The sequence below is a fragment of the Cajanus cajan genome, chromosome 11 (genome assembly GCF_000230855.2).
Source record: "Cajanus cajan strain Asha chromosome 11, NIPB_CcT2T_4, whole genome shotgun sequence".
NCBI lineage: Eukaryota > Viridiplantae > Streptophyta > Magnoliopsida > Fabales > Fabaceae > Cajanus > Cajanus cajan.
The window spans coordinates 33,245,876-33,256,429 of record NC_138527.1 but is presented as its reverse complement, the minus strand read 5'-3'; the positions used below and the strand labels follow the sequence as shown (position 1 = coordinate 33,256,429).

Sequence of the window (10,554 nt, the reverse complement as noted above, 5' to 3'; positions counted from 1 at the left end):
CATTTTAGTCAAGATTTTGAACTGGATAAGTTCAAATCAAAGAAGGATTTTAGAAGATCTTAATTTGATTTTTTTTAGTTTTATTCATAAATGAATATTAATTTATTGTATTTTTTATTTATTATATTTTTATTAATATAGATATAATAAAAAATATATAATTAAAAACATGAATTTGGCGTTCTGGAACGGGCCGTTCTGAATTCAAAACGGTCCGTTCTAAAAGCACCACGGCCCGTTCTAGAAGCAGAACGGCCTGTTCTGGTTTCAGGACGGCCCGTTCTGCTACACTCATGTTGTGTTAAATTTGCCTTTGGAACAGCCCGTTCCGGTTGCAAAATTAACACACCAATAGTGCATCCAGAACGGGCCGTTCTGGTTTCAGAACGGACCGTTCTGGTTCCAGGTGTATCCATGCAATTTGGCGTCTACGTACACATCCACGTGACATCTACGTGGCCAACAGTTAACCCCGTTTAAATCATTTGGAAGGAAGTCCCAAATTGTAATGATTTTAATTATTGGGGACCAAATTGAAACCAAAAATTAAAGTGAGACTAAATTAAAACAAAAAAATATTATAAGGGACGAAAATAGGTATTTAACCTTCATATAATAATAAAAGAGAGGTGAAAATAAATAATAAATATTAATGAATGAATAATATAATATAGAGATGTCTATATGTCATCATTCTTAAAATAATACATATTATGTAAATATTTTAAGGCAGATTACTATTCTTTATTTTTAAAACAATATTATCTTTGTATTAAAGGTAAATATTTTAAGGCAAATTATTATTTTTCCAATTATTTTGCTAAAATATTTCTTTTGTTAAAATAATCAATAAACACACGTTTTATTACAATTTTATATCTTTATGTAATTCATGGTTAAAATAAATTTAATATGATTGTAATTTTTTTTTACATTATATTCTCATTTACATAATAATTTTTTATTCACTTGGGTTAGCATGAATAGTGAGAAATTCACATCGTTTAATTAAGTAACTATAGATTGAATTCTAACTCTTGTGAATGCAAAAAAAAAAAAAAAAACTCAAGTTTGAAGGAAATATTTATCTATTTGGTGTTTGTCACACCCTCAAAGGAGATTTTCCCTGTGTTGGAATACTCTTTGGTAATTAACTAAAAAAGTATTATTATTTTTTTGTTTATCTGACCAAATTATTTTTATTTTCATGTAATTGAACTATTTAAATTAATTTAAATATTAGTATGTTATAAGGGCCCATAAGAGATTTAACTATTCATTTCAAGAATCAACTTCTTAAAAAAGGTTTTCAATAACTGGGCTCATAGAGCAACACAATATAATATCTTTACAATGGGATATCAAGCTTTTTAAAACATCTCCTTTAGTCTTAAGTCATTCAACACGACACAACTTAATGCCTTAAGCATCCTCAATATCACCGCCTCGAACATTTTAACATACAACTCTCAATAGTTAAATCTACAATATACATTATCCCAGATCAATGTATAAAAAACTAGCACCATATATCAACATACAATATGTAATGAATTCAACTAACATATACATATTCAACTCTTATTCAAGAAAACTAACATGTTTTCCTTAGGCAACTAACATCGAAAGACATTCTCCTCACACCTAGCATGAAATGAGACAAAGAGTCTTTGGTTCATCCACGTTTGACGCTAATATACTTGCGCTAGATGTGAATGAGGCAAAACTTCCTTGTGACAATCATGCTTAGCGTGGTTAACACCCACTTCTAGATTTGTTCAAACAGAAAGCCTCTACCTAACTCACACCTAATGTTACTACACGAGCATCCAACATCATTTAGGCAAAGAGCTTATGTCTTGATTATGCTGACATCACTCAACTAGGATCTGACATGACTAAGTCGAAGAGCATCCACACTTGATGTCCCTTAACCCACGTCTGATGTGACCAAGTCATAGAGCTGTCCTTTAACTCACGCCCAATGCTACCAACCTCACGCTCAACGAGAGTGAGGTGAATAGTCTCTAACCTACATCATGTCCAATGCGATGATAAATTTTACATTTGGTAGATTCACGTTTTGGTCAAAACCACCTAAAACTCAAAAGAATCCAAGCATGTAGAGGCATAAATAAACTTTACACATCATAAGCAATTCATTTCTCACCTAAACAACTACATGCACCAAGAATCGACCATTATTCACCCAAAATCTCCCTAAACATATTTAAAACTCTCAAAATCCCATAACACAAGGAATTTATCACTTAGTCATCAACACAACCACAATTTTGATATAATCCTGCAACATACAAGTTCAACAATCAACAAAACTTTAGGTTCTAGCTTCCTTTAACTCCTGTTCAAAGAGAAAAGAGGAGAACGAAGAAGAAAATGAGCTTCTCTAAGGAAACTCTACATGACACGACAAGCTCTGATTTTTGGCTCCACTAGCCTAAATCAACAACACAACTACTCAAGATCTTTAAGGAAGGATTTTACATCATCAACATACTCAAAAGAGGGAAAAAAATCTCTATAGCTCCATAACTGCTCTATTTAACTCATCTTTAACTTTCTTAAGAAACTGAACTTATGAAGTCCAATTTTTAAGAAAGGCCTTATATACCTTTTCTTTATTGGTTACTTAAACCTCTACCCCAAAAACTCTTAATGACTAAAACTTATCAAAAGTTTATAAATTCTCAAAATTTCTCAACAATTAAACAGTAACTCACCACAACACATAAATCAATAAAATAAAAAATAATTAATAAAAATGCAGTGTTACATTACCAAAATAATTTTTTATTATTATGACCATAACCAATTATTCATTTATCTGATTATTGTAATAATTTAATTTTCACATAATTTTTCTAAAAAAATCTAATAATCTGGAAAATAAATAAATAAATAAATAATGAGAGAGATTGAAAAATTAAATATTTAAAATAATAAGAATATAATTTGAATTCATTCATGTTAATAGTAATTTAAGAAAGAAGATGTAAATACAAGAAAAAATAACTAATTTATTAAAAAGGTTTTAGAATACTCCTAAAATGTTTCTAAATTTATGAGTTATTCATAATAATAATAGCTATTTAGTTAAAAAAAAGAAGAAAAAAAGAGTCCTAAAAAGTCAATAAAAATAAAATTGGGAATATTATTATTTTGGTATGAAAAAAGAGTTTGGGTAGTTTTTGACCAATGAGGCTGACCTATCTATCTTTGTTAGGGGTGCGCGTGCGAGTCCATCTATCAAACGCCACGGCAACGCAACTACCTCCTTCCTACTCATCTACCCCCACACTCTTTCAATGCTAGCCGCCCTTCCTATTTCCTATTTATAAATATAAATCCTACACTCTCTTCTCTTCTTACTCTTATTTCCCTTTCCATAACTCAACAACACAATATTATTATTATTAATAACAATTATAACATACACTTCCTTCTACTCATTTCTCGCATCGATTTCCATGGCCCCTTCCTTCGACACAACCTCTCACACAGTATGCGTCATGGACGCTTCCAGTCATTTCGGCCTCACCCTCGTCCAGACACTCCTCCAAAGGGGCTACACCGTTCACGCCTCCGTTCAAAAATACGGTAATTCTTAATTAATTATACCTTCTTTTTTCCCTCTTTAATCATCTCTTTATGCTTCTTAATTTCCTTTACTTCAATTTCTCAGGGGAAGAAAACATCTTCAAAGGGGTTTCCGCCAATCCCGATAAGCTCAAGCTTTTTCGATCTGACCCATTTGATTACCATAGCATAGTCGATGCACTACGAGGTTGCTCTGGTTTGTTCTACACCTTCGAACCTCCCCTTGACCAGCCAAATTATGATGTAAGCACCATTTTCTTTTTTGCTTCCCATTATTTCCTGTCTTTTTCCCGTTACTTCCGAATAATCATTTTATATTATATTATCTTATACGCTGTTCAAATATGTTACAATACTCTCCTCTAAACAATTCATTTCAAACCAATAATTTTGTTTTTTTATATTTATATTAAAAAGAACCAAACCATCTAGCCTCGCAATATTTCTTTTATGAGGAAAACAGTTCATCCGTGTTTTTTGCCTTTTTGGGTGAGAAATTACGGAGTTTTTTTTACGTTAAACTAACGTAAGAAACTCGATTTATTGGTGTATGTGGTGGGCACGATTTTCCCGATCGAGTTTCTCACTTACTTACTTGTTAGCTGCTTCTGGATGGGTTACTCAACCCCCTTCGTTTCCACAAATTAAGTCCGTGACAGAGAAGTAAATTAATGTAGTTGTTGTTTTGAACTGGCTAACCTTCTTAATAACTCGTAAATAATAGCACTATAGTGGTAGCTTTGGGCCGGTTAACCTTCGTAGTCAATTCTTAATTATTTCATTCATATGTCCTAATCACTTGCGCTGGTTTAATTTTGAACCATGTGCTTGTTTGCTTATTTCATTCATTGTACGGTTATATTATTATTATTATGTTTAAATACTCAAATATGGACAATCATGTAATATTGGAAGATTTAAAAGCAAGATGAAACGCATATACAATGGATTAAATTATTATGTTAACCACTTGAGAATAATATAAATTTAACTTTTTCCACTCATTGCAGCGGTATGATTAGTTATTTTTTAGTGAATTGCAATCAAACTATGCACAAGTTTTATGCGGATGAGCATATATATTTGTTATTTTCTAAAGAACATTTTATTACGTATAGTTGCATTACTTATCAGAATCTTCTTGAGTTCTTGTACATAGATTGATATAAAATAAAAGTTAAGTACTCCATAATTTTTTTGTAGGACATCTCTTAAAAAACCTGACTGGAAGTTTTTTGTCCCATGTGTTTAATTTATGGCAAGCATTTTTGACAGTCTGTTTGACCAAAAACCAAACGTTTGGTAGAAAAGTTATTGGTACGGTTTAATTGTTACCAGAGTTGAGAAAACGCGTTAAAATAGATGTTTATAATTAAGTTTATAAATGAAATAAAAATATGTATGAGTGTTGATATATAGTAGTAATATGTTTTGGAAAGCAGCGTGTGATTAATGATTATTTGTGTTGGTACAGGAATACATGGCAGACGTGGAAGTAAGAGCTGCACACAATGTGTTGGAAGCATGTGGTCAAACGGAAACAATAGATAAAGTGGTTTTCACATCCTCAGCAACAGCAGTGGTGTGGAGAGAGGATCGCAAGAGCATGGAGGCGGATCTAGATGAGAGACACTGGAGTGATGTGAATTTCTGTCGCAAATTTAAGGTATAGTAAAGACATGCGACAAATACCCATAAATAATTTACATGAGGATGAGGGTATGTTGTGAAATGTGAATATATAATAATAAATGAGCTGTGCAAACAGTTATGGCATGGGGTGTCAAAAACAATGGCTGAGAAGAGCGCGTGGGCCTTGGCGATGGACAGAGGAGTGAATATGGTGTCCATCAACGCAGGATTATTGATGGCTGATGATCTATCTCTCAAACATCCTTACATGAGAGGAGCCGCTGAGATGTACGAGGACGGGGTTTTCGTCACAGTTGATTTGAGTTTCTTGGTCGATGCCCACATCTGCGTCTACGAGGATGTCTCATCCTACGGTCGTTATTTGTGCTTCAATCACATCATTAACACCCACCAAGACGCCCTTCACCTCGCACGCAAGTTGGCGCCTTCTGCCTCTTCTTCCTTGCCACAAAGGTCAGAGCCCCCCCCTTTTTTTTTAGTCATTTTGACCTTTCTCTTTGACTCTTCATATGTTCAACTCACATTTTTTTTATTTTTTTATTTATTTGCAGTGGCGACTGCGGTAAGAGTTTTATCGAACAGAGAATTAGCAACAAGAAGTTGAACAAATTGATGGTGGATTTCGAGGAGGCTTGAATTCAATTCGTTGGTCATCTTTTTGGACGGTGATAAGAGCGATGAATCACCCAAGCTGTTTTTCTGCGGGAAAGCATTCGTGTGACAAATGATTGTTAGAAAAAGATTTGTACCTATGCTCCCATATTATAATAATATGTTACGCATTAATGTATTTTTCATCAAATAATCATTTCTTCATTTATTTGAATAATAGATAATACAAAATAATTGTTTATTTTTAAAGTATCATTACACCCGAACATGAATCCGATCTTTTTCTCCGGTGATGTTTACATTATAATTCATTTTTACGCGTGTTTTGCAGTTTGCTTGGCCGTTTAAGGAAGTTAAACATCGTGTAATGCTAGGTAGAGGTGTTCAAATTTACTAAGCGAATTGAGTTGGTCAAATTCAAAAATTTATATAGCTTGAGAAAAAAAATAAATCAATTTGATTTGACCTGACAAATTATGCGGTTATTTTATTAGTATTTGTGTGAGGGGATATTTTATGCGTGTTATTTTTTATAAGATTATTACACAAACATACTTCGTAATAATGAGATATTGTCCGTTTTGGGACTTAGCCTTCACGATTTTATTTTTAGTCATCATCCAAAAAGTCTTTCAATCATTGAAGTATGTTTGTATTATATAAGTTATTATTTTTTGTCTTATTTTATCTTTATGGTATTTGTTTGTATTCCAACATGCACAAAATATAAGTTATTCGTAAGATATTTGATTCAAAACAGTTTAATTTACTTATAAATATTGACTCGTGAAATAGTAAGACTTAATTAAGTGATATATAAATATATAATCTCATTTTAAAAATAAATTGCTTTCATAAACTATATTTCATTACAACTTAACATCGAGAATGAAAAGATAACTGAATACATAATATCAATTAATAGAAAAATATGTTGAGAGTGACATTAGATAAGATGAATATAGTTGTTAATTATTTATATTTGAAATCAACGTTGATGTTTTTTTTCCCGTATATTTCATAGGAAAAAAAAAAAGAAACAACCCTTTTAGCTACAAAAGTCATGATAACTTGGCCCAAGAAAATTAATCAAAGTTTGAGAGGATACACTTCCAACCGTAACTCTCAAGACCAAAAGGCTAAAATATTGAAATCTACTTGACAAAATAATATGGATGATACATAGCCTTCCAATCTTAAGTTTAGTAAGACAAAAACTAAACTCTACTTAATTCGAAAGTATTGAACGGATACACAACTCCCAACCACGCGTCAAAGGCAAAAGGCTAAAGACCAAACTCTGTTTAGGTAAATAATTGAGAGGTACACTACTAGTGATGGTGATAAAGAGAATTTATTCTTTTCTTACTCCCGCTTGTGAATAAAAGAAAAGGGAAATGGTGGTGGTTTATGACTCACATTTATTTTTCAGGTAACATATTCTTAAATAATGAATGATACAATTGATTAAGTCTTTTTATTCATATTAATTAAGATTTGGAATCAATTTTTTTTCTTAATGTTTTGTATCTTGGTTTTAACATGAAGTTTTGTTTTACCTTAATCTAGTTTTTCTTTTTAAATTGTACCTGTCTGAGGACACATTTGTAATTTTCTGGGGGGAAGGGTCGAACGGGAGCTTCAGGTGGATTCTTCAGAGGGGAGATGTACCTGCAAAAGGCACTCCGACGCTCAAGTTAGGACAAACACAATTTTCTAGGATAATGATTGAATAGTGACATACCTCGTTACGTGTGATCTATTTATAATACCTGTCATGGGCCTGAGCATGGTGGGCCTTCTATGACATTTACCAAATTAGGTAATACGATGTTAATCGGCTGATTATGTCTTAATCATGTGCTTGTCCTTGCTAATTGTGATCATTGCCGTAATCTTTGCTTTATCCTTCGGTTCATTACCGAGCAGAAAGGTAAATGCTTGGGTTGCTGGGTGTCCTCGGCCGCTGGCCGGGCCGACAGGCATTTGTTCGGTTATCCAAACTCTATCGGCATTCGGCCGAGCCAATACGTAGCATATGGAGACGCATTGGTTATTCTTATCGGTCATCAGCCGGGCCGAAGTTGCTAGCGAACTCTTCTCTGCGTTCGGCCGTATGCCGAGCCGATGTTAACGTGGAGGTTCATGGGGGTGGTTGTTCAGTCTGCGTGGGTGTCTAACGGAACGGCACGTGTTGGTCCACGTGATTGATAGGATCCTTCCGGTACACAAGCCCCCCAGCCTTGAAGAGTAGAACGACACTAAGGGTAAATATGATGTGTCAGTTGAGGGAATTGCTTGAACATGGGGTGTTTCTTGGCGATACAACTGGTGGGCATTGATGACGCGTGCAAAGGGTTACAACTGTTGGTGGAATGCCAAGGGTTGTAACCGTTAGGCATTGATGACGCGTGCGAGAGGTTACAACTGTTGGTGGAATGCCAAGGGTTGTAACTGTTGGGCATTGATGACGTGTGCGAGAGGTTACAACTGCTCGTGGAATGCCAAGGGTTGTAACCGTTGGGCATTGATGATGCATACGAAGGGTTGCGCGCTTTAGACCGTTGGATCAAGTTGATCCAACGGTGTTCAAGGGGGTGTGGCGTTTGAAATGATTGCAAGGTAGGCCTATAAATAGGCGTGGTGGTGGGGAACCTAATGTGTGTAATCTGTGTGTACTCCGAGCTGAGATCAACTGAGTTGCAACGTTCGAGTAGCTTTCAACGAAGACCGGTTGCGTTCTACATTTAGGTACGTAATGGTAGATGTTAATGTTGTTCATATCGGCTCCTCTGGGGATACAAGTGACTCTGCCGGCGCCGTGTCAAGAGCATCACCGGACCGACACCATGTATCGGCATTGGCTTCCAACGGGTCAGACGATGCGGGATCCGCTTCGGGGTCGGGGCACACAGCAAGTGAGGGTGACTCCTCATCTGTTGTAGCTTCAGATGACCGGCCGGCTACGGCCTCCAGGCAGTTTGTGCCTATCGAGACTCCTAGTTATACATGGGTGCATGGGGAGGTGGGTAGTGTTCACTCTCGGTATACCGACAAGAACTCTATTACGCTCTTCGTTTCGGCTGTGAAGTGTCTAACCTTCCCCGAAGAAGAGGAGCCTTCTCCGATTTTCTTTCAGCCGTGCTGAGGCGATGGCGGGCCGAATCCGGACTTCGTCTTCTTGGATCGAGGGAATTGTAAATATCATTTCTTTTATGTATATGACTATATGTTTCGCGATCTGAATGTAACGCTGCCGTTTGACGAGTATTTTGCTGGTATACTACGGTTGTTAAACGTGGCTCCTACCCAACTCCATCCAAATACTTGGGTCGCGATGCAAGGGTTCAGACAGTTGTGTTTGGCTCTCGGCATCAGGCCCACTCCCCACCTATTCTTATACTTCTATTCGTCTCGGCCTACCAAGAAGGTTAAGTGGTTGTCTCTAGTCCGGCACGCAGACTATTTGTTACAGCCGTTTACCACTTCCTATAAGAAATTCAAGGTAGGGTTCATCAAGGTAATGATTCGACCAACGACGGGAAATAAATATTTTTTTGATGCTGAGGAGAGGCCGATGTTCCTTCTATACTGGACCCGGAAACCGTGCAAATACGATACGGTGTCGAAGTCTCGATTGTCCCCGGAGGAGCGGTATAGCTTGAATTTTTTGGAGAAGCTTCCTCGGCCTTTGTCGTGCCGACCGTTGGTTTGACTGTTTGAGTCGGCTAACGCGACAGAAGAGTTAATCGGTATAGTAGCTTTCTTACTTATTTTGAATTCTTACGTTATCATTGATTTTTACTAATGATGTGCAGGTATCATGGCAAATTATGGAGAGGACGACCTGGACATCCGTACGCTGATCGGGAACCAAGTGGCGGCGGCCACAACGAGTAAGACCCCGACCGGCGTGCACGTCGCTGGGAATCAATCGAATCCTCAAGGTGGTGGGGTGGGACCAACGGCCAAACCAAGGAAGGGGGGCAAGGGTCCCATTCGGCCCCAAAGGGAAAAAAGATAGCCTGAGGACTCGAGGGCCGAGGAAGAGAGCCATCGGGCCAAGCAACAACGCTTGGCCAATTCGTCTGTTCCACAAGGCTTGGTCGGACCAAGCTTCTTGGCTAACAATGTTATCGCTTAGGATTTTCTGAGCCAAGACTTGACCTCCGAATCGGGTCAAGGAATTCTAAGTCGCATGACCTCGGCTCAGAAATGGAGCTTCTTTTGTGAGTTCCAAGTGCGTGCTGTGGCCTTGTCACAAAGCATTGTGATGGAGCTAAACGGCGAGGCCGACGGGCTTCGTCGGCAATTAGCTGAGCAGGAGAAGTCTCTTCAAGAGACGTTGACGACGCTTACTGATGCCCAAATAGTCAACAACAAGTTTCAGGCCGAGCTGGACCGCCGGGGGCGAACTGCTGACGACCTGTCACTGAAGGTTCATCGTCTTGAGTTGGCCTTGAAGAATGAGACGGAGAAGGGTGCTATCTTGGCCAAAGAGTTGGAAGCTGAGAAGCTTGCTTTTGGTGCCTATAGAGAGAAGGCACGCAACAAGGTCCTCTCTCAGCATCAGGCCAGGTTTGCCGAGGCGGCTCGGCAGGCATCCTACTTGGCTGATAGTGCTCTGTTAATGAATTTGGAGTTTCCTTGTTGTCGTATATTGATGTAAAA

At 37.2% G+C, this 10,554-nt stretch overlaps 1 protein-coding gene across 1 annotated transcript; it reads left to right on the top strand.

The window, feature by feature from the left end:
- Positions 1-3,307: 3,307 nt before the first annotated feature.
- On the top strand, positions 3,308-6,132 carry LOC109801388 (cinnamoyl-CoA reductase-like SNL6). Its single transcript, XM_020362444.3, has 5 exons — positions 3,308-3,618; positions 3,704-3,861; positions 5,093-5,284; positions 5,387-5,724; positions 5,823-6,132. Exons 1-5 carry the CDS (start codon positions 3,489-3,491, stop codon positions 5,905-5,907), a joined length of 903 nt encoding a protein of 300 aa, XP_020218033.1. The 5' UTR covers positions 3,308-3,488; the 3' UTR covers positions 5,908-6,132.
- The last annotated feature ends 4,422 nt before the right edge of the window (positions 6,133-10,554 follow it).